The sequence below is a fragment of the Harpia harpyja genome, chromosome 17, assembly GCF_026419915.1.
Source record: "Harpia harpyja isolate bHarHar1 chromosome 17, bHarHar1 primary haplotype, whole genome shotgun sequence".
Lineage (NCBI taxonomy): Eukaryota > Metazoa > Chordata > Aves > Accipitriformes > Accipitridae > Harpia > Harpia harpyja.
The window spans coordinates 24035552-24059901 of NC_068956.1; the positions used below are offsets into that span (position 1 = coordinate 24035552).

At 42.1% G+C, this 24350-nt stretch overlaps 1 protein-coding gene across 1 annotated transcript in view; it reads right to left on the reverse strand.

The window, feature by feature from the left end:
- ATP8A2 (ATPase phospholipid transporting 8A2) overlaps window positions 1-24350 on the reverse strand; it is a 356262-nt gene that overhangs the window by 11577 nt on the left and 320335 nt on the right. Inside the window, 2 exon segments of the mRNA XM_052812677.1 lie at window positions 4120-4211; window positions 19687-19791. Of these exon segments, the coding sequence (XP_052668637.1) occupies window positions 4120-4211; window positions 19687-19791 (197 nt within the window).

Consider the following 24350-nt stretch of genomic DNA (forward strand, 5'->3'; position numbering starts at 1 on the left):
TTGAATATTTTGACTAATGCTTACAGGAATAATTCATTTCTCTGCTGATAAACTATGCCTGTGTTTTCTAAAGGACCCAAGAGGAATTCCTGACAAATGGTCCCATCTCTTTTGTCCCAGATACTAACCTACCGGTATTAGCATGTAGAAAATGGAGCCAGATGCCACAGCCTCGATTCTAAACTAATTATTCCTATTTCTTTTTCTTAAGTTGATTTTAAAAGATTGCAACTCTACTTGACAGTCAACAAATATGTAGCTTGGAAAAAATACAGAACGTATACTATATTTCAAACACATGCCAGATAAGAGGACATGGAGTTTAAAAAGCATCTCAAGTAGCTACCCTGTTGTTTTTCAAATCAAAACGTACCAGCAGAAAAGCGAGAGGAAGAAGATGTCTGCTAGTGGAGAATAAATGGTGGGATTAGAGCCCTCAGCATGAACACGTTATTATTATTTATTATTCGCCAGCCCCTATACTGTGAAACTAACCTCAGATGACAGGTGCTTTTTCTCCATTGATTAATAAGGTGCAAACCATACGCTCTGCCTTCAGATTTACTCTGTGCAATCACCATATTCTGTCAAAGGAAGAGGGATTTTCTTTGCTAGCATAGGAAATCTGGGCCAAGTGCAGTAATCCTCATTCAGGCACGGCTCTCTGCATTTCAGGGGGAGTTCTGCCAGAGCAGTGCTTAACAAGAGCAGGATTCAGCTGTTTTTAAGAGCATGCTGAGACAAATGACAACCAAACACTGGCAGGGGGTATTCTGAATTACAGGAGGGAAACTGCACTAGAGGGATGGTATGGGACTTTCCTTAAAGATGGACAGGTCTGAGGGTACCTAAGCAAGTGGGGAGCATCACCCTTCCCACCCTGCTGGTGAGGCTCTGGGGGCACAGGTGATACAGGTCAGTTGTGCAGGAAGAAAGGGGAGGTCAAGAACCCTCTTTTGTATCTACAGAGCTTGTCTAAAGGAGATGCTACCTTCATAAAGTCACAGCAAAAAAGACAGACATGAACTTTGATGGAGACCTGGAGAAAGTTGACCTGGAGAAAACCTCATTGCCAGCAAACCCTCTTGAGACGGGAGAGCTTTTGGGAGTCATTATTGCTCCTTCCTTCAAGTGTGAACCCCACAGAACACTAAAGGGAAGGGTCCAAACACACATCTGAGAGGAGCCTGGTGGCACCTCCCGCTCACTCTTAAGAGGCTTTAGAAAGCAGATGGCAACGGGCAATCTCCAATTTCACCAGGCACCTTCACCAAGAGCTATGCCAAGCCTGGAGGCCAGCGTTGTCTCCACTGCCTACAAGATTCCACCGAGATTGGTTTTATGTTAGCACATGGGCTTGGCAACCACATAAAACTCTTCCACTAAAGCCTCATGACAATGCCATCCAACAGGAACCTCACTTTTTTTTTTTTTTTCTTTTTTTTTTCTTTTTAAGTTTTCATAAAGCTTCCCAGAAGTCATACTGGTAGGAAGGAACCACACAATCTTTGACAGTACAGTTACCAGATAGATTTCCTTCATGCTTCTGACAGCTCTACATGATTCAGGAACACAAAAACAAAGCCAGTGCAAGAAAAACAGCCATGAAGGTCTTACTTTAAGGGCATACTCTTCCGGATAGACAGGGGCTACTCTCCAAGGCAGTCACTCTGAGCCAGTTTCTTTACTGGGAGGAGGTGTTTAAGAGATTAATCCCGGCTGGCACTCCTGTATGGCACTGACACGGCACTGGCTGTGTGGCTCTGCCCCCACTTTCGATACATGGCTCTGCAGACTTACCTCAGCCATCTTTTTCCTCCTACCATAGACCACTAGTAGTAGCCTGGAAACTCCCCATAAGATTTTTCTCCTTTCCATGAGATTGGGAACAAAGCTATTTAGGCACTGTTTCCTCTCCAAAAATTTGGAAACAGTTGTTGTCAAAAATAACGCGACTCTCAAACCAGTACTGCGTCTTTACAATCTGCGCTAGGAAATTTAATCCCATTTTCCTTCCTTGTTGGGACTAAGGCAATTGATTTGCTTAAGCCTTTATCAGCTCTAACTAAACAAACCATTTTCCTGCTTTATATGCAAGTGTCAGATTCTGAGATGAAGCCACAAAGCAATTTTTGGAAGAAGTGGCCTTCGCAGGCTGGGAACTTGGAGCCTGGTGGAAACATATGAACAGTTCAAGACTTCAAACAGAGTGCTTGTAGTGTGATTTAAGATATTGGCCCAGCATGTCAAGGCTACTGCCCTATTCATCAACTCTTCGCTTTGAAGATTTCTAGCATTTAGTAAACAGTTGTACAATTTAGGGTTGTGAAAACACCACATATGTTCCCTGGAGTTCACATGGCCTTGTACATATAGCAGCTATGCAACATTGGAAAATAACATTTGACAAGAGATGATAGAATTTTTAGAGAGTCATGGATATGCCACAGAAAGTGTCTTTCAGCCCCAACAGCTACACAATCAAAATTTACGTTCATGTGAAAAACAGATGGCTGATTGTAACCTGTCCTGACTCATTTAGCATTTAATGATTTGCATTTATAGGGAAGCTGGTTATGCAAATTAGCATTTATTTTTATATCTCATTTTTCTTTCCCAATAGCTATTCACCTACTAACAACCTGATGATGTGTTCTACCAGACTAAAAGCATATATCAAGTCTGACTAGTCACCACTGGTGTATCTCCCTTCTGCACTGTGGTAAGTCTCTACAGCAGACTACTTTAACAGTAATTTATTTAAGCGTTTTACGGATCTCTTCTGCCAATCATCGCCTTTGGAATCTCCTCAAAAAGCGTGTTTGCATACCCAAAGCCACGCTGCCATCAGCATCCCTGGCTCCTTGACACAAAGGATTAAATCCTGGCAGCACATGGTCCACAGGACTGCTCTGCACATCAGCCTCTTTTCACAGGAGCAATGGAATTGATCGCTGAAGACCCTACATCCCTTGACAGTGATGGCCTTGCAATGGCTCTGTGAAGGACAAGGACTAGCAGATCCGTCACTGTTCCACCCCTTCTAGTCAAACTCCCCATGGAAAATAAGTACACGTAAGGCATTTGGGTTCTCAAATCCCAGCCCTGCTTCCATGGCCTGAACCATAACAATTCTGCTACAGAAGACGACAGCCAGCACAGAGATTTGACTTCCTTAGGATTCTTTAACAGTCAGGGGTGTCATTTCTCGCTGCAACGGCAATATGAAACCCAAATCCTGAGTGCCTGCTCCTTGCCCTGTGTGCAACAGTACTTCACGCTGGGGGGCTATTTTCTTTAGTAAGATGAGCATATTTTGACTACCAGCTTAATCACAGGAGAGACTGCATTTTACCACTAGAACAGGTTGACTGGACTCCCTGGTCCCTTGAGACAGCATGGCCCTTCAGTGTATCTGGACTACAGAGCTATTAGATTATTTTTAATGCTATGGAAGCCTTTCTAACACTGACAAAAAAACGTCAGGTCCAGCAGATCAAGGCCTGTCACATGTTCCTCTAGGAAGATGAATAAATGGATGACCTCTACACCAATAAAAAAATGCAATTTATTCCAAATAGCAGCAGTAGCAAGATGTGATGGTGCATCTCTTCTCCCAGCAGAGGACAAAGAGGGAGAGGAGGGAGAGGCAGCTCTGCACACCATGGCCTTCCTCATCAGAAACACACAGAACCCCTAAGTGGCATCCCTGAAATATCACTGTATTCTCAGCTAACCACAGCTAATATGACTTTCCATAAAGCAACCATTTCTATTTAAGTTAGGCTCTATCACAACATTTATTTTATCCTGCAGAGTTTTTTGATTTTACAGTATTCTTGAGACTATCAGGATTTTACATGTAGAGAACCTGCACATTGGGATTTTGTCATTTGGGCCTGTTGATTGGATCCTAGGGAATTATCCACATTTGAGATCCACTTGCCTAGGGCCAAATACACTAATTCCACTTCCAAATGTATGTGTCTTGCTTGGCAGCTCAGCCTCTGTGCTAGATTATCTCTACCTACAATTTAATTAAAAAATAATCACCCTTCGCTTCACTCATCTGGGACTGACTGCTGTGAAACACACATGCATACATGATACGCTACTTACGTGATACGCTTTGCTGGACAGAATGAGCACGGAAAAGGCTCGGAGGAGTTTTCCTACCAAGCCTTTTTAACAAATGATCACGTTCGTTCACGCTGAGGGAGGAAAAAAAAAAAAAAAAATACCAGTGAGTAACCGGATAATTTCAAGGTAAGAGTCAACTGTATTTAAAGTACTTGGCAGCTGTGACTTTGTCAGTATTTAAGATGGTTGTAGCATGAAAAATAATTTTCTCTTTCTTTAAACTGCACATTTTCAAGAGAACTCTACTAATGAAAACTCCTTCTTTCTAAGGCCATTTTGTTCAAGTTTCCATTTAGTTAATCTATCCCTGATATTACCATCATTGTGATTTCTGAATGCCCGATGCCTATAAATTATTACAAATGATATCAGAAGCCTGACATCAAGTGATATGTAACATTAAAAAGGAGATTTTTCTTTAGTATTATGTACATGAATCAGGGCACCCACAAACTGCCTTAGAGAGAAGGAGCAAAGCATTGTGGCTTAGCACATGGTAAAACGCTTCTATCACACCTGCAAAATGGCCTGAAGCAACCAAAGGTGGGACTCATAGTTAATTCTGTCTTCTAAAGAACACTCTCATTTTCACCTCCCACACTGGAAAGAAAACTTTCTATCCAGTTTTTGGTTAAAAAGCCCTTTGTTTTACACAGTTCCTGTCAAAGGCCTGAAAAATTATTACTGAATGTACAGAAAGTGAAAATACGAACTTAAGGGGAAAAATACAGTATGCTTACAATAAGTTTAATGTATGTACACAAATCATTAGAGACACTCTCCACTCTGATTTTTATTAAAAACACAACTCATTTCATCAACAACTTTATGCCCAGAATTAACAAACGATGGCTAAAGTCCTGACCTTTCAAAGCACTTAATTATGCATATAAATCCCGCTAAGTTCAAAGGGGTTTTAAAATAACTTAGGTGTCCAAATCTCATTGCACTGGAGCCTCAAATGACTGTTATGTATCAGATTATTTTGAAAAAGGTACTACACTTTATTTTAGTTCAAAGTTCCTCCGCAATTGGGCTGGTTTTTCCCATCTCACCCTTGTTCAACACTGAGATGAAGCCAGTGCATAGAAGTGATCTGTCTGCTAGTGCAGCTCCTTGCAGTATCTTTTCCCCATTTGCACCACATTTACACTGTGTTTCCATTTTCACAGTCTGCTTGTTTTTCCACATCTTTATTCACAAGCAGTAATTCCACTGGTTATGCTGCAAATGTGGATACACATCTAAATGCCAATGCTGATATCTTTCTTGGATTAGATTACAAATCCACATACATTTGGTATATGGAATGGAAATCCCAGCAAGCACAGCTGCTGCTGTCAACAAGCTTACAACAGCTTTAAACAACTCCCTTTCATTGAAGCAGTTTGCTAACTTCAAACAAGAAAGTAACCAAAGAAACTCTGAGATGCCTATAATATGTAATCCAGCCATGCAGGCTTATATTCCACTTAATAGTCCATTAGGGTAATATCCAGCCTCACAGTCCTCTGTTCAGTGCATAATGAGATGTCCACAAAAGGGAGGAATCCTTCTCTTTTTCCTGTGGTCTCTAAGCTCAGACACCTGAACTAGAAACTTGTACAGCCTATGGTCCCCTCCTTAAAATCTTTAGAAACTGTCAGCATTTTCAGACACTTGGTCTCTTCCCCTCCTTCCCTTGGCACCACAGAATCACACCTGCAACAAATAGGCCAGGTCGCTTTCCCTGCCTACAGTCAGTAGTATTCCCTCAACATAAAATAGAAGTTGATAACAGGTTTGGAAGCACAACTATAAACACCAACTGAGAGCGTCAAACAATCTTTAAGAGCTCTTGGATCACGAGATCTGCATGCGTTCACAGAAGAAAGGATCACAGGTTTCCACTAAAACCAAGGTTACAGCATGGAAGCTTCTAAAAATCTTGGAAGATCCAATTGGTTAAAAAACCAAAGACCAGCCAACTGTAAGAAAATCAAGTACCTACACAAAGAAATCTCCAACTGCTCAAAGCAGGTAGCATAATAGAAAGCATGTACTACAAGGAATCACCAGGTAGGGGGATGGCAGGCACAAAGCAAGACATGAGATTCCTCTAACCTTTAACAGGCTTACAAAGTTGACAGCCTGCAGAATCAGTCATTAGATGTACATGTGCAAACTAGCAATGCTGTATTGTGCAACCTCCTGCTGATTTTGGAGGACTGCTAAGTACCTTGTAAGTCCACTGACTGGTAAGTGTAGCGAAACACTGCATCTACTGCTGTCCTGTGAATGACAGAAGTGGAGTACTTGTTCATCTTCTGCAGGTAAAGGACATACAGATAGAGTCTTTCCCATCTCAGCAGGAGAACCAGAGGGTGGGTTTGGATAGATGGCTTAAAAAAGGAATCTTAAACCAATCAAAAATACTTGTTCTAAGGGACAAATAAGCAACATCTGCCACAAAATTCTTACACTGGGAATGGAATTAACCACAGCAGCAAAAGGCACAAGGAACAAATTCTTCATCTGCCTGTCTACCACACAGCAACAGAGGAAGTGCAGGACGGTATCTGCTACAGGCCAGTAATGGTCACCTCCTCAGGCTTCTACGTGCAATGTGTGGAGGAAAGTGTGCTGTCGAGGGACTTCTGAACAGGAGGGACACATTGCAGCTCTAAGGAAGCCAAACCTAGACTATCTTTGATATTGCTAATTATAATCAACAATTTCAAAACTGAAGTCACATCCGATTTTCCCATTTGGGAAATTATAATGGATCGTATCTGTGCAGAGAAAGAAAAACTCATGGAAGAAGTAAAGCATTTGTGGTTTAAGTACAAGGGATGATTAAATAGACTGCAAGTCAAGACCAGTCAAGTGCTATAAAATGAGCTCTTAATACACAGAGGTAAAACGCAACACAGCTCTTCTGAAACAGATGAGTATTTGATTTATTAACAGATATTAGATCTCCCAATACAAGCTCTGAAAGGAAAAGAAAAGTTAAGTGGGTTTCTTAACTGGACTGAAGTGTTTGCACTGATACAGGGTCCCTGCTTTCAGAAAAGGTTTTTGTCTTCTACCAACAGATAACAAAGTGAAGACTTCTCAGTCTGTCTCATGCTTTGATGCAAAACTAACAATGACGTCAGACTTGCAGGCACCAGGTTAGGCCTTGCTCACAGAAATATTGCTTGTAAATCAATCCCAAGTATTAGCCATGATTTTAAGTGTTAATTCTGCTTTCCAGTGACTCAGAGCCCGTGCCTAAGTCCTCCCACAGGGTCTAAGGATGGCATCTTAAGATGCATTGAGGCAAAAGGATAGGAGATCATGAGATCATACTCTGAATATTGGATATAGTTGTGTTCATACTCAGGTCCTCAAAAATGGTATCAGAATGGAAGAAGTCACAAACCCAGACATCCTTATGGGAGTCAGTGACCTGGAAAGTGACAGTGAAATATGCTTAAGTTGGTTAGTGACCTCAGAAGGGGTAAGGGAGAGAAGCCATCTATCTGTAATTATATGAAGGACAAGGACACAGACAAAATGGTTTGAAGTAAACAAAACAAACAGTAGATTAGAACAAAAACTATTACAAAAGTCCCAATTCTGAGGGTTACTATGAAAAAAATGATTAAAAAAAGTCATTACTCAAATCAGATTCAGTTGCTATCAATAATGAAGAATACCTTGGGCCAGGAATACCTTTGCAATGGCTTCCTAAGAGGGCCAAGATGATTTCCGTCTGCCTGGAAGTCTGCGCTAACATTACATGAATTCATTAAGTGAACGACAAATCAAAAGGTAAACTAAAGGCATCATGTTATTTCATAACAATATTTTCCATTCCATGAATAAAACGACTCTTCCATTTTCGTATCTGAATTGCTCTAAGGTGTCAACAGAGACCTTAATTTTATTTTTCTGTGTTCTCTTCTCATCCCTCACAAAAGCAAACAGCCCTTAAATCTAGGCAACAAACATCTGGCTTTACACATTCAAATGAGGTGCATCAAAACAAACAGAATAATTCAAAGCTGACCACAAGGTCCCACTGGCTCTTTTGCTCAAGTAATTAAAAAAAGATGAGCTTCACCACCAATTAACCTACTGAGCACTAATTAGCATTAATGAGGATTTGCGGCACTTGGTATAGCTTGACCCAGAATGTCCTCCTGAGTCCACTAATTGGCTGGTGGCAAAAGCAGGGCTCACAAAGAAGGGAAGGTTAAAGTGGATGCAGGTGTGTTAAAATTGGATCTTCCCTGAGAAAACACACACACATAGCTCAGTTAAAATAAAAATAATTCAGGGCCCCCCTTCTCTTAGAACTGAACTCTTAAGAAATGAGTTTGTGTTTTGTTATGATTTACGAGGGGAGATAGAGAGCACAGACACACCAAATGGGCAAAGACACTTAGCTGCCATCAGTTTTAACTCACCGCCCTTCTGGATTATTCAGAATTAGTCAGATACACACACATGAAATGATTTGGGTTTGTTCCTGCTTTTCCACTTTCTAGGAGAAAGAACTGAGCTACTAGCGAAGCCTTACCACAGCTACACAAATAAAACACAGAAGCACATATCCCAGCTGCTATCCCTCTGCCTTAAAACCACACAAAGAACCCGTGGCAGAGGCATGGTTCTTCACTGCAAGATACCCAGCATCCACAGGCAAGCCCAGAGAGCAAGCAAGATAGATATGTCCATGGGTAAGCCTAGAGAACAAGAAAGCTTGTGGCTGTTTTTCCTGTCATCTGAATAGCTATGAACCCCTCGCCCCTACTGCCTGCAGGTGCAGCATCACTGTTTCTTCTAACCTAGGATGCTGCCACAGCGATTAGCAACAGGTTAATCATTGTACATCTTGGTTTGAAACAGAAAACCCTCCAAAGCTTAGGCTGAAATTCCGCCCTTAACTCCACAGCCTCCCTCCTACCCATATGCATTTTCAAATGGAGCAGCAGACAAACCCTTGTTCAGCCTCTTTCTTTCCGCTGTCACATACTCTTGTTAAACATGTTGTTTCCTGAGAAGCCCTGGCTGGCCTGCATTCCTCTCCTGTTGGAAGAAACATCTTGCAACACATTGTCCGCACACTGCGACAGCAGGGAGGGAAGGGAGAAAAAAAATTTCTGCAAAATATCCAATGTGGTTAAACACAGGGTTAGGAAGATCAGGAAGTTTCTGTCCCAGTCAACCTTAGCTGTGGATTAGATTTTGAGGGGAGAAGAGGATACTCTTCTCTCCCTTTTTAAAATTTAGAATTAAAACATAATAATTTATTTCTTCCATACATTCCAAACAGTAACTTCCACGAAAGTTTGCTGTTTCTTTGTTGACTTGTTTCTGTCACTGCAAGTTACATCAACATAAAACAGGAAGAACAAGAAAAAAGGTCTGAAACAGACTTCTCCAGCTTTGATCAGTCCTAATCACCAAACTGTTTACAAGCAGATTGTTGATTTTCATTTCAGTCTCTTGGTTCTCAAACTCCATTAAGTTTCTTCTAAAGAACCACCAGAGGTTTGAGCACTATGACTTCTCCCCAAGTATGACCTGGCAGAGGGGACTCATGGATCCCTCTGGCTGCTAGGACACACCAAGTATTCCTGAGCACTTATTCACAAGTTCCATCTCTCATCTTTCATGCAGCATAACGCTGCTTAAAGCCTTGCAGCATCAGTCATGGTCCTGGTAGACAAAGAGCGAGTACCATAATCCAGGCAGAGTCTCTGGCTGCACCTTTGTAATTGGCCAGAGGAGACCTGTTTTTCTTCCTCAGATACTCCCTGCTGGCTGAGTGCACTCCCCTAGCACAGCTGCAGGCCTCAGTTTAACTTGTTTTCTTTTAGTTTGGACTCAAGTGCATTACTTGAGTTCACATAAGGGAGTTGTTGGAGTTAAGCAGCGGGCGAGAAAGATGACAACTAACACAGACTTGGTGTAAGCAGAACGTAAAAACAACATTCTTACAGACCAGGAACTCAAAATTAAAGCATGCAAATCCTCTCCAATGCAAGCCACGCTAATGCTGAGGGTTCAGCAAAACTCTGTATGCTCAAATATCCATAACAACCCAGAGCTTTAGAAGAAAGGCCTGACTGGCTGAGTGAGCAAATATACCTCCATCCTTTGGGCTTTGGAGACATCGCAGAGAGGAATCACCCTCCTACAGAACAGCAAAAGTAGCAACCGTAGGCTTCTGCTGGTTTCTCTCTTTTGGTCCACAAAGGGGAAATGTTATTTTTGGTTATCTAGCATTGGATTGCAGGAATGTTTTACTATGAGGTCCATCAGGGTAGGAGGTCTTTTTAATTTAAAAGGCAAACAGGCACTACTGATAATGAAGCTGCAGTGTAATCAAAGGAAATCTCCGGAGCATTTCACAAGGAAGCGTCTGAGGCATATAAACAGTAAAACAAAAATCAGCATTTTCTTTGCAGAGTCAGCGTCTACACACACTACTCCTTAATCACTCAAGATCCAGCTGAAATAGAGAGACATCCAAATCCATGCTCCTTTTGCATTTTTCTGTAAACACTCATCAACAAAACCCCAGACCATGGCTAGAAGACCAAAGGGTCACCAGGCACAAACCACAGGGAAATGAAGACAGAAGTGTGGCCTGCGCCACTTGCAGGCTAAGAAGTACGAGAAGTTACCTATCAGAGGTGACTCCTGCACCAAGATAACCAAGCTTTAGGGAGTTCCATGTCCTGGCTGAAGGTTCAGCAGCAGCCAGCTCTCCAGGGAAGCATGCCCTGCCATGGTGTAACATCTCCAGGCCTTGTTAATGCAGCAGCTCCCCTCCAGCTGCTTCCCAAGTACATGCCACAGCCACAGAGAAGAAACTCCCTTTCCCTAGATAGGGGGCAACTATTTAAGGAACTTTCCCTCTTTAAGAGTTATATTTGACATTCCTCAGCCAAATGTTTGTCTGTTAAGCATCAAATGTATCTGGATATGTGGCCCTGCAAGACCGACTTGGAGCATACTTAAAGCAGCCATATAGTAGTGAGCTCTCGAGGCCCACAACCTGCAGTAGAGAGCTCAGCTCACAGACAGCTGCAAGTCGTTTATCCCACCTGGATGTGAAAAGGTTGAGTGTCACACAACTTCAGTAGCAGCAGCAGCTCCATGGACGTCCTTTGCAGTGACTGATGACTAAAGCAGTTCCTGCCCTTGCCAGTCAGTCGAAGAACCTGACAGCGGTCCCACACCATCCCGCTTCCTTCAACTCATTTATCAAGTGGACCCACAAACAGTTGAGTGGATCCAACCGAGGAGACAGGGCAAAGGTGGGCCAATATGACCACGGCTGGTAAGGAATGGTCTGGGAAACTCTGAAACCAGCCCTACAGCCACGTCAACAAAACCCCATGGATCCATGACCCTCACCAATGCCCTGGAGAAACACTCTTGTTACAGCTTGTGGTATGGCTTGGTAGCATGCTACTTCACCAGAACAGCAGCTTTCCTTTCCCATTACGTCTCGGAGGTTTGACCGCAGGACCCCAGACCCCAGCACGAAGGAGAGCCCGCAGCCAGCATGCAGCAGCAGGCCCCGTGTCGGGTGCATGCAAGCCTACCCGTGCTGCCACATCACCCCGTGGCAGTGGCAGAACCACGCTGCGACAGCAGACAGAGACCGAGGCACGTCGCGAGCTTCAGCCAGCCCTGTGTGCAGCACCCGGACTGTACGTAGAGCTCTGGGACCAAATTCTCCACTCTAAGCCCACAAAATCCTCTTCAAGTTGGTCCTTGAAGTTGCATGGCTAAAAACAGGAGGAAGCTTTTCCTTCTGGTGACAAGCAAGGATGATTTACATTTCCTTTTGTCATTAACAACATCCTAAGGCAGAAAAGCCAAAGGGATCCCTCCTTTGACTCCTAAAAATCACCTGGACAATCCATTCTAACCTTCATTTTTAAGGCTGTTACTCCTAAACTTCTTTGCAAGACTACTTATTTGAACAGAAGACAGTATTACCAAGCACCTTTTAAAAATACCATCTAAAAAAAAAGGCAGACACTAAACATCACATGCCTCTCTGAAAAGCATCAACCCTAAGAAAATAATAGATGAGATCTCTCTCTTAGAGTGCCTTCTGTTTCTAAGCACTGCAAACATTAAGCATGTGCTTATGCATTTCATTACATGGCGGGAGGGCAGGGGGTAGGCATCATCATCAGCTGTCCCAAAGCCAACTAACTAAACACAAAGTTGAAGCTGCCCAGTTTTGCCTTCAGCCTTTCCAAAATGTGGGAATTGACTGAATTTAAACGTCTGAGAAGCAGAAAAGGCTAAGTGTGGCTTGCTGCTTTTCAGCCCTCCTCCTTTCGGTATCAGTGCTGTTTACTTCTTGTCCCTAAGTGCCTCACTTTGCACTTACTCTAGTGGGTGCTTGGTCATATCCTCTACAGATAAGGTGGCAATACAGTTGCAATTATAACATTCTTTTCCTATTGACTCATTTTTTCAGAAGTAGTGCCCTTGGAGATTGAAGTTTTCCAGGCTTGGTCTCTATGTAAAGATATTTTTTGATTAGTTTTGGGTGTTGTTTTTTTTTTTTTTTAAATCCAAACTTCCTGGTTTAAAAAAAGTCCACTTAAATACTTTGACTAAAGTTAAAATGACTTCTGTGTTCAAAAACTCTAAACTTCTCTTATCAGGTTTTTTCTTCCTTTTTTTTTTAGAGAAAAAAAGCTAAAGAACAGCTCAGAGGAACAACAAAAACTGATGAACTTTAAAAGTGTGTAGATACAATTTAGAGCAAAGCCCAGGACATTTGGTTGATCTGCAAAAAACCAAATTGCTTTTCTTTAAGCTTTTAAGTATTTTGTAATTGTCAACTAAAAATTTAGTATCAACTTCTGTTTTCTTGTCCTTGCTACACGTAACTCAGTACTTTATTCTTTGCCACGAATCAGAGCCGTGAATGCAGGCTGTCCTGCCTCTCTTCTGAGATGGGGTTAGCCAGTGGCATTAGCCAGCGGAGGAGCTGAGGCCAAAGCAGACTGCTGAAGCCATTAGGCTGGAATAGTTGTTATGGAACAGTTCTCCTGCTGTGCAGCCTGGAGGGAAGATTTCTTCTTTTCTCCCCTGTGGAGATCCCCGGTACCCAACCCAGTAACTCAGGATTAGGCATCAGAGAGATTGGCCCCTTAATCAGTTTTAACTCTCATCTTGTTACGTTCTCTTTTTTCTCATCTTTTCTTTCAATTTACAACTTCATTTTGGCCTTTTAGCTGATACTGTACCTCCATCAACTTCGACTTTGCTAGCAGATTTGATCACAGCTCTATATCGTTCTCCAGGTCACCAGGTTTTAACCCTATTTGTGCACTGGATCTCCCTCAAGGTTACGTGATAGGCACAATCAGGATGTGAAATAATTAATCGCACTGGAGAAGGCACGTGTCAGCTCCAACTGGTTGGTGCTAGCAGCTGGGCACTTGGGTCCTCAGTGCCAGTGGCAGCATGATAACTCCCCTTTCATCCCTGTGGCCAGCTTCTGAAACCCTCTCTGCCCTCTGCTCCTTCCCACCTCTGCCCCACGGCCTCCCCACTGCTCAACTCGGAGCAGAACCAAACCTAATAATTTAACAAGTGCCTCACACGCAGGGGTTAGAAATGCCGGAAATTAACGGTACATATTAAAATGAGGAAATAATGTGATGATTCCTTACTGATACGGGACAGAAGGGAGAGAGAAAGGGACAAGTGTAAAATAAAACAAAATTATGCATTTTCCACCTACCATACATGAATGTTTACCATATGGAATCAAAGAATTTAAAAAAACCCCACTGATATAATTTTATGTGCCTTTTGCTAGTAAAAGGAGTCTAATATCTTTTTACTAGAAAAGCTGCAAGGAAAAAATCGTAAATATGCCAGTCACTTTGTTGTGTATGCTGGTGGAGAAATCTTGCCTTTGCTTCCCAGAAATGGTGTGAAGAACATCTGGAAAAATTGATAAAAAGACTCTGAAACCTCAAAAACCAAAATACACCTCTCCCCTCTTGAACCTCATTTTACGCTCAGCTGCACTGGATGGGCCAGATTCAGATCACAGTCATGCATATCCTGAGTAAATACACTCAAGTCAACACATTCATGAAACAAGAATTTGGCTCCAAACGTCCAATGCCGTTTAACCAGGTGAAAACACAAGACTGAGTTTGTTTCAAATAAGATTCGTTGTACGTGCTGATGTGAAGGGGCCTTAGTGGCACAGTCTCCCTATTCAAGTAGATATAATTTGAAATGCATCAATAAAGAGACAAAGTGCTTTGAAATATAATGAGCCCAAGCCTCGTTCCTCTTGATCTTAATGAAAAAGCTTGCCTCTTCCTCAGGAATCATGAGATCAGGTCCTCGGCTCATTCATGGTTTTGTTAAGAGAAAAGTTAAGTCTGTTTTACCATTTCTGCTTCTGCTGGCGTGAGGCTGAGCGCTCTGCTGCTCTCGGCTCCGTGCACAGCCACAAGCCTGAGTCAGGTTTCCCGTGTTCTTCTCTTGCTCCTCCCCAGGGACCTGTGGAGTGGGCAAGTCTCCACGGGTACTTGTGTCAGCTCACCGATTACCCACCGGGTCACACAGCTATTGAAATGAGATAGGCATCTGCCCTCGCCCAACAAATAAAACCAAGGCTAAGATAAATAAGACAGCTCGCTCTCAGGGTGAGAGCTGGTCATGCACATTTCACTAAAGCAACAAAGTTAGATTTGGTGAGAAGCACTTAAATGAAAGAGAATCTCCACCAGTGCGTCTTCTTGTTGAAGGCAGACAGTGGAGAGACTGTGGGGAACTGCTGTTTTAGGTACACTGAAAAACAGTATTCGTTTTATGAAATGGAAATGAAAGAAAGAGGTGGCTAGCTGTCATTAGTGGGTGTCTGAAAGCAGCAAGAGTAAAAAGGCATACTGAAAAACGCTGCGCAAAAGCACAATGCAGTGCTTCCTCGTCACTCACAGCTATACTTCGCTAGTTCTGTAGTCACTTCCCTTCACCTTTGTTAAAGACAAGGCACTGCCTCCCAGATTTCTGAATAATTCGAAGAAATTCTTCCCAATACTTCAGTGATGCAGGCACTTTTCTGCAACACCCCAGACAGGCCCTTCAGCTCCTTGTAATGTACGTAAATCGTGAAAGCTACATTGTTCTTCAGTATCAAATAATGTTCTAATCCCGGCCTCCAACTGATTAAAAACAGAACAGAAAAACAACCAAAAAGCTACTTTCAAAGGGAGCTTTCTGGCAATTCCAAGACAGAGAAACCCTCTGAAACAGGAAATCTACTGTCACAAAGAGGGTGCTGCACAGCTTTGCTTGCTCTCCGTTAGCTGGCCAGTGGAGCAATAAAGTGACATGGGTTTCCAAAGTAAAGTTTGCTTTGGTCCCTAATCAGGCTTTACTCCACCTGAACTCCTGCTGACTTCAGTGAGAGGTTAGATGCAGTGAAAAGTGAATGAGGACTTGAAAATTTGGCCCTTTATGAGCCAAGACTTAGTTGTAAACTTATTTAAAGACACAAGAATCTCTGCAGCTGAACTCAATGCCACTTTTGAACACAAACCTGTAGAAAAACTGTTTGTTTTCTTTGTGTAAATCTTGCATGTTACCATGATTAGGTCTGCTGGGCAGGTGTCTCCACATGTCCATGTTTGCTTTGGCACACAAGCTGCCCCTCTCACCTCTCCAAATTCATGTAAATTTAGTGTTAAATCCTGCCTTTTGTTACATGAGAGTGCCAGGGAGCCCCTCTCCCTTCCCGCACCAAGGCTTGCTCACGTTGCAGCTGGGCTGGAGTCCAGCCCAGCACCGCCCGGTGCCAGGCTGGGGAGGGCAAGCACAGGTACTCATCTTCCACAAGCAGGCAGGTGGGCATGGCATGGGATCCATCGCCAGCCCCTTACTGCACACTCCCTCCTCTGTTTCTCAAGCTATTTCTGGAGTTGCCAGCTTTCCAGATACTTGTTTCCCCTGATGAAATCCCCTGCTCCTGGAATCATCTGATTTTGTGATCATCCCAGCTTCCATGAAAAGTAAGTTTTTAGCTGTCCAGATGAGATATACAGAGAAATGAGAACATGATCCTTTACAGCTCAAAACAATACACTTGATAGAATCTCCAAGCATCACTCTAATGTTATTTGCAAGGTTTTGGGGACCTAGCTGTAGTGCTTAGGGTGCTGACACTCTTCCCTGTGCAGACCAGACACTCCCTGATCTACCACTTGGCTTTCTGTTTGCTCCCTGCCATTGGTAAGACAAAAATTTGCACCTGCTTTTTTAGATCAATAGAAGCAAATTCAATTTTAGAAACCATTCAAAGGGGCTAAGGTTCAGAATGATGTAATGAGCACTAGTGAAGACATTTTTTATTAACCTGGAAAAATGTGTCTAGCAAGAACAGTTGGCAGGGTGAAGACCCTCTAAGACAGGATACGCTTATTTAGGTATCAAGTGGCACATGCAGATCTCCCAGCACTCCTTCCCCAAGTGCAGTGAGGACCCCGGTGCTATCCTGCTCACATTTTACAGAAATTCAGCTGAGCCACAGCAAACTGTTGGCATCCTGTTGTGCAAGCCTAGATGCACTCACTGCCTTCTGGGCTTTGTGAATTTCTTTTTGTTTAGCAGATTAATCCTAAACATTCAGATCTTGCACCTCATTTTTTGTCTAAGGTCTAGGCAATGATAAAAGCAATTAGCTCCCTAAATCCTTCTCTTATCTGTAATTGGGTGTGATTTTTTGTTATTTGTTTGTGAAAAACACTGAACAATAATAGTGTCCACTATGTGGGCCAGGAAAATAGACCCTGATGACAGCCAGCTTATCTTCCACAGCTGCCTGAACAAACCAACACCTAATGGATATGTTTTCAGGAACACTTCCAACCAAGAGCTAACACTGTTACTTGGAGGTGATGGACAGACCCGTGCGGTTTTAATGCAGCTCTCCACTTTCCATTAGAAATGAGGAGACTCTGGTTACTTTCCCTTCCTGCATAGTGTCACGTTGCCAGAAATATCCCAAGAGCAATGGGGCTGCGGGCAGGAGGGGAGAACAGCGCGTGCGCCTCAGCACTCATTTCCACTGGCTTCAAGGAAATTTTTAAAAAATAAAGAACATGAACCAGAGAGGCTGTAACTGCAGAAAGTTCCCACTCTGCTTCTTTCCCACCCTCACCCTTCCCTTTGGACAAGCACACGATTTCTAGCAGGTGTGAAAGAGCCAGGAGACAAACAAAAAGAGATAAAAGACAGAACAACTCTGAAGAGCACTCAGGAGGCCACATCACAAGCACAGCACACCAGCTCCTAGCAGGCAGAGGCACTCTACCATTATCTAGTTCACAGATGGACCACCCAGAAAATCTGGGAGCAATTAGGAAGGAGAACAAACAAATGCATGGAAAGAAGGGGGGGGGGGGGGGGGGGGGAGAGAATGGGAAGGAGGGCCAGAAGGGATTCCTTACATCATCTCCATGCAAGCGTTTCGAGAATGAAGTGAAGCTATATGGAGGAGGAACGCAGATGAAAGAGTTTGCAGTGAGAATGCAATAAAATAAAAGGCTATGAAAACATGTAGTGTACGAATGAATTACAACATGGCCATTAAATTTACAGAAAGTCAGGACAGCGTGTAAACGGAGAACATCAAGTTCTTGGAGACACATACACGCACATATAAACAGATCGAATGCTGTGTCTCTCGCTATTAACAGTATGTCAACCCGCTTTGCAACCCAGGGATTCATCAGGCAAAAAGCTGACTCACTCTCCTCTCCAGCTGTCAGTAACTGGCACTAAATACTGGCAGGAAAATACAAATGCTACAAACCAACACCAATGCAACCTCACATCTTATACGTGGATAGGAATGACAGCAACAGCCAAGGGGCTCATACTACGAGAGCCATGTGCCTAGGCACAGCCAGTTTTCTGCTGGCCTGGATTCCACTTTCCTGGCATCTAATCAGTCTGTCAGTCAGCACCTCACAACACCAAGTTACACCTTTCTTGCCTGGGAAGCTGACCTGATTTTGGTACCAAGCGCTTTGGCTCCAACTGACTTCAAGATGACTGCTCAGCCCTCTGAAAACAAGGCCCATTTTTAATTAAATGCCTGATTTCGGGCATCTTTGTTGGTTTTAATTGTGGCACAGAGGGTTGCCTTTGTTGACCAGTGCTGCAAAGTTTGCTTTTTCTTTTTAAATTATTTGATGTGCAGTTCGTGACTTTTGCAAGTGAGCACAAATTATGAACTGTGTTTTGTAAGATCCAAATGTCACAGCAGAAAAATAACTCAAAATAAAAACTGAACATACCAAGTGTTTTGAAGTGATCTTAATCAATAACACTGTGTTTACTTTGTCTCGGCCTCTGAGAAGCAAACTCTGGTCACTAAGGACGTCTTATAAACACATTAAAGTTCACAGAAGCATTTTTTAAAGCTTTTCAGTTTACTATAAACTTGGTAAACTCACTCCCTGATAATTTTCCCTAAAAATAGTGCTTATTAACTCACAAGTTGAGTTGAAAAAATCTACTATCCGCTCGTCTCAGCAGCAGCTACAATATGGCAATTAGTTTACCTTAGAATAGACATCAAAGGCTCAAAGGATGACCCTGCCCCAGAAGAACAAAATCTTTTAAAAGCCCCATTCCACTCAGTTTGCTAGTTTATAAGGTTTGCTAAAATCCAGTTTAATGATCATGTAGTTTCTTAGCAAGTCATGTGGTACCATATTGTGTAAGGAACAGAAGAGTTAGTTCTAAAACCTTTTTGAACTTAGGAAGCTTTTCCGACCAGCTGATGCAGAACCACATTCTGAGATGGTAAATGAAACTGTTGGATGGAAAAGCCTCGCTATGATTTTCTTTAGCTTCTTTCAGAAGAGACAAAAGTTCCCACACAACGCATACTCTCCCCTTACAATGAAAGATTCAATAATAGCAATATGTTCAAGTCCATATGGTGTGGATATAAGGGAGAGGCACAACGAGAAACTGAGAACCCTGAAAGCGGGGTCCTGTAAGCTGCAGTGGAAAAAAGCAAAAGCATAAAAAAAACCCCTTAAGGTGAGACTGAATAAAGTTGTAGGGCACACTGGATTAGCCAGTTCCCCTTTTAGCTACAGTCTTCATATCCTGAGTTGCAGACAGTTCCCTCCCCTGACATGGTTATCAGATTGACTTTTTTTTTTTCCTGGATGTCATACAACAAAGTCCTTTCAAAACCTGTCTGGTCCAGTGGCCAGATAATAGCACTACGTGTTACCAGGCAGGAGACTGAGCAGCAGTTGCCAATACAGCCTCACAGCAATAACACAGGAGAAATGAAACTGGAAGGGCTGATTTTGGGGGGGGGGGGGGGGGGGGCGACAGACATATGAAAAGGAACAACAATAAATGAATAATACAGAAGAGAAGCCTTCTCACCCTGTCTGGAATCAGATTTGAATGGTGAATGAGAAATAGGGAGGGGAGAGGACAAGAAGGGTCTGTTTTAAACATTAACATAGGCTTGCCCACCTCTTTCCATTACTATCACGAAGCATGGCTTTTCCCAGCTCTCTCGTCTTCATCTCCAACTCCTGAACTTGCTCCAGCAAAGTTTTATGGTAGGTATGCTTGGCCCTGTACCACAAGATAAAAAGAAAAACAAAACAAAAAAGCCACGTGAACATTTGTTTTGCTACTAACCCCCCAATTTTACCTCTCAGATGAGAGGCGCAGGGCCTTCCCTTGAAGGATTTGCAAAATAAGGCACAGCGTATACATGTCAGTTCAGGTTCACAATACCTGGGAAATATTACATAAGAAATGAGAAATCAGAAGGACTTCAAATTCAGCAGAGCTTGACCGCCTCAACACAACACTCAAAATCTAACCAAGCAGCAAAGCTACGGGACTATGGAGACCTGACACCGCTGCCATGGGACCGCTCAGGACCCGGGCATTCAGACAAAAGAGCTGGGATTCATTGAATATTCATGGCAGTAAAACCTGATTCTACTCTGTCTTTTGAGCTATGCGCGGCACTGCTCTGAAAACCTGAGGAGAGCCTCCGATAATAATTGCTATTCAAGCCCCTTTATTTTCATTTATCAGTCTCACATGATTTGGATTCTCTCCCCACTGAGCTTTCAAAGTGACAGTAACAAGACTGGCTGCGTCCTACTTTCTTGGCTTGGGGATTCAAAGAGCAATCCATGTACCACACGTGCAACCAAAATTTGGAGAACAATGTCCCCCATGAAGAGACTTGGGCCTTTTTTTCCAAGTTTCACCTACTGCTCCAGTGCTATTATACCTACATTACATTGATATAAGGAGAAAATCTAGTCCCCTCTGTCTTGAGAAGTACAAAGCAATAATACAAAATGCAGGGATCTTTCTCCAACAGGCAGGTTTTGATCAGCTTCCTCTTTTGTGTCACTTAAAGGAGGACAAGTGTCCCATGAGATAATACTGATTTGCAAGTGACTGCACAATAAGCCTGAAAACAAGATGAAGCCAAGTCGGCTGAGACACCACTTTGCTTCATGGCATTAAAATAATATTGTTCAACTCTAGAGATAGCAAAAATTTCTTTACAAGTTTCATAAAAATCTTACATGCAGATACTATAATCTTTAACCAGTGTTGTCAAACAATGTCAAACCCCCTCTAGCATAAAAATAGTAACTGAAGAATATGTAATTAAAATATAATGAAGATACCTGGGCAGTAAGAAACAAAGACCACAAAAATCTTTGCTGATACTATTTTAGATGACAGTGCCCTGATATTAATACTAGGCTATCCAAGTCCTCTGGTCTTTGTGTTGCTGAGTTAGGCCCCAAGTGTCTCAAAATGAGAAGCTAAAATGAAAACTACTTTTCAAAACACATCTGCATTTAAGAGGAAAAAAAAGAGAACAACAAAAGATGAAGCATAGCAAAATCTGGAGGTAAAGACTATCAGGATGTACTTAGAAGGGCACCCTATTAAAACAAACCACCAAAGGCGTATGATCTGCAAGGGAACACCAATGTACTGTGATGCAAGAAATCAAGTAGCAAGGATATTTTTAAAATGCATAATGTTTCAAGAATGTGAGATTACCAACAGCTGCACAGAAATTAATTAGATTCAAGTTCCTATAACTAGTTAGGCTAATGATTAGACTGGTCTCCTCTTTGAGGAAGGGAAACTATAGTGATTAAAATGAGGAAGCTTTGAGCTATTAATTCTTATAATCTTTACAGTTGACTTCACTATCACACTCTTCAATTTTAGTAAATACATTGAAATTTTGACCTTGAACTCATCTCTTACCTTTTAAAGAGGCCATACTTACTATTGCAAACTTGAAGACTGAGCATGTTTGGAACTTTTAAAATCCTTTATAACCAGTTTTCCCACAGACAAGAACACAGAAATCTACAACTTATTCAATCTCTCCCAAGGTTCCATGTTTATCTTGCCATACACCATAAGAGGTGAGAGATGTTTTTCTTTTCCCTTAGAGTGAATATTGAATTCAAAATTTAACAGAATGAAGCCCGAGCAACAGAGTCCAACTAGTGCAGCACAGCACAAGGAGACATTGCACTGATATTTCACAACATGGAAAAAATACTGTTGTCCTCAAGTTGGGGATACTGAAGTATTCTGTAAGCAGTGTGAAATGATGAAATATATGGGCTCTGCTGTGGCTGGGTATCCCTAAAGCAACAATAAACCTGCAGTTAATAGGTATGCATTGAGTCACTCCTTCACTTGGAAGCAAGAGCATCCATGGAAGAGTCAGTAATTAAGTATTTATGAAAAGGGCCTGAGCTAACCTATCCACACGTCTCTCCAAAAACAAACACTAAAATATGGTATTACAATAGTCTCAGAATCTGGGCTTGCTCCCATCAAAGTGAACTGCAAATATTCCATGGACTGCTGGCAACAGGACTGGATACTTCATGACTTTTTCACAACGGCACGTTACTAACTTTTGATACACAAAAATACAGGTAGAAGTCTTAGGTTTTACCTTGTACTTTACAAGTGGCTGTAGACGCACCACCAGTCCTCAATAAATTATGAGATGCTGTGGTTGATGTTACTGCTCAGCTGAAATTTGATGCATTACATAAAGACAAACTCACCTTTCCTTCACACCCAGATATTAAGATTATGGACCATAAGAATCGGCAAAGGGTTATCTTTGTATTTTGGGTGGCCCTTTCCCTTCCAAGCCAGGGAAGTGCATAGCTTCACTTCACTGCCCTAGGAGGATATTTAGGGGGTTCGGGAGGCCAGAATCTGCCAGGGAGAAGCATGGTTACATTCATAAACGTTTCTCAAACATGATGACACCTCTACTGTGGCTCATTATCCTCAACACCATTTTAGGAGTCTTGTGCTCCAGGGACTGCAAGCGTGTGCAAGGATGGGAAGAGCTCCTTATACCTTCTCTCTTATTTACACTACGGAGCTGGCAACTGCAACATGCTTCTTTCCCCACGGTAAAAAAAAGTACATGAAGATTTTGGTAATGATTGGAAAGCTCAGGAAATTTTTTCACTGTAACACTAAGTACTACACCAATTATTAATAAATTCTTGCCCTTTTGCCTAATTTTGCTGGAACGCACTCTGCGTTTTTATGATTCCCACGTAGCTTTGTGGCTCAGCTATTTCGAGACTTCCTAGCACCAGTGACATGTATTCAACTGACATGTGCCAACTGTGAGGAAGCACTCACCTTATAAAGCTCTGTTCATTTCAAAGGCAGCACAACTGGAACTTTTATAAGGCAAAAACCAAATCCAAACCAAGCCACTGAATTCAGGGTAGTGAACCAAAGTTAACAATGTGGCATTGCAGCCAAGTATTAGTAATAAGCTTCCTTCTCTTTTTAAAGAGAGTTTTCCACATTTCCTTGATTGACTTAAAAAGAAAAAAAAAGTAAATAAAAAAGCCTGGAGCTGCAGAGAATATGGAAGATAAGAGGTGCGTTGACAACTGTAGCCTGTGTAACAACAGGAACATGTAAAACTAGCTCTTGCTTCCAGCATTACAAGTTTTGATAGTGGATGCAGCACAGCAGTTTAGAAACAAAGATTTGTCTGGGTTTGAAACACGCTTTCCTATCTCTTTTAACCTTCTTCTAGACAAAAACTCTGCACCGTATTTATGGTTCTCTGGTAGTATTTTGTACTGAAATTAGGCATGTACCTTTTGGGTCACATGGATGCTCCTTTTGCAGACATATGCTTCATGTCCAAAAGAAACTGAAAGGGATAAATTCCATGACCATGAGAAGTCAGAGCTGCTGGAATTTTATGGCCAAAACCAGATTCTGCTGAACTACAGACAGCAATGTGGTGTAACCACTGCTGTGGAAATGTGCCAGCTGATTTCCAGAGGCCTTGGGCTCAAGTTTTGAACGGCAAGCCTCTTGGAAAGGAAACAGACCTTTACTCCTTCCATATGGCAGTGCTGATAGCTATGTCATTTCATTTATCCTAGTTAAAATGTTAATGGTGTTAATTTTTCAGTGATGGGTTTAAAAAAAAAAAAAAAAAAAAAAAAAAAAAGCAGCCCTGCTCAGAGAACAGATTTTTTGCTTAATGTTGATAGGAGCCTCCTGTTTAAAATCTGCTGCGAAAATATCCAGTATATCAATCATACATGTTTGTCTTGAGAGCTTCACAATCTCTGTACGTCCTTGCTCTGAACCACTGGAAGGATTATGTTGCTGAGATTTCTCTAAGAAATATTAAAGAACAGGCTGTGTCAGTAACAGAGTTTTAAATGAGTAATAGCTGAGGATGAGCCTGCCTTGGTCTGGCCTACTTTACAATTCTTGAGTCATTTTTGCCAAGAACTGCTAAGAACAGAGGACAACTTTGGGACATTCAACTATTATGAAAATATTTCAAAACCTGAAGCGTAATCTTGGACAACTAAATACCTATTTGATCCCTGATGCTGCAAACAGTTCAGCTCCTATTTATCTTTAATCACAAAAGTAGTCCCACTGACTTCTAAGCAGGTAATTTTAAATAATGCCTGACACAGGAGCAGGGCCTGTTATGCTAAATGAATTCAAAGATTTTTTTTTTTTTTTTTTTTCAGAGCTTTAAAAAGCAGGTCATAGACACAGCTAAGTATCTAAATTTAAACATTTTGGCCTCAAGCTTTAGAATTCTAAAA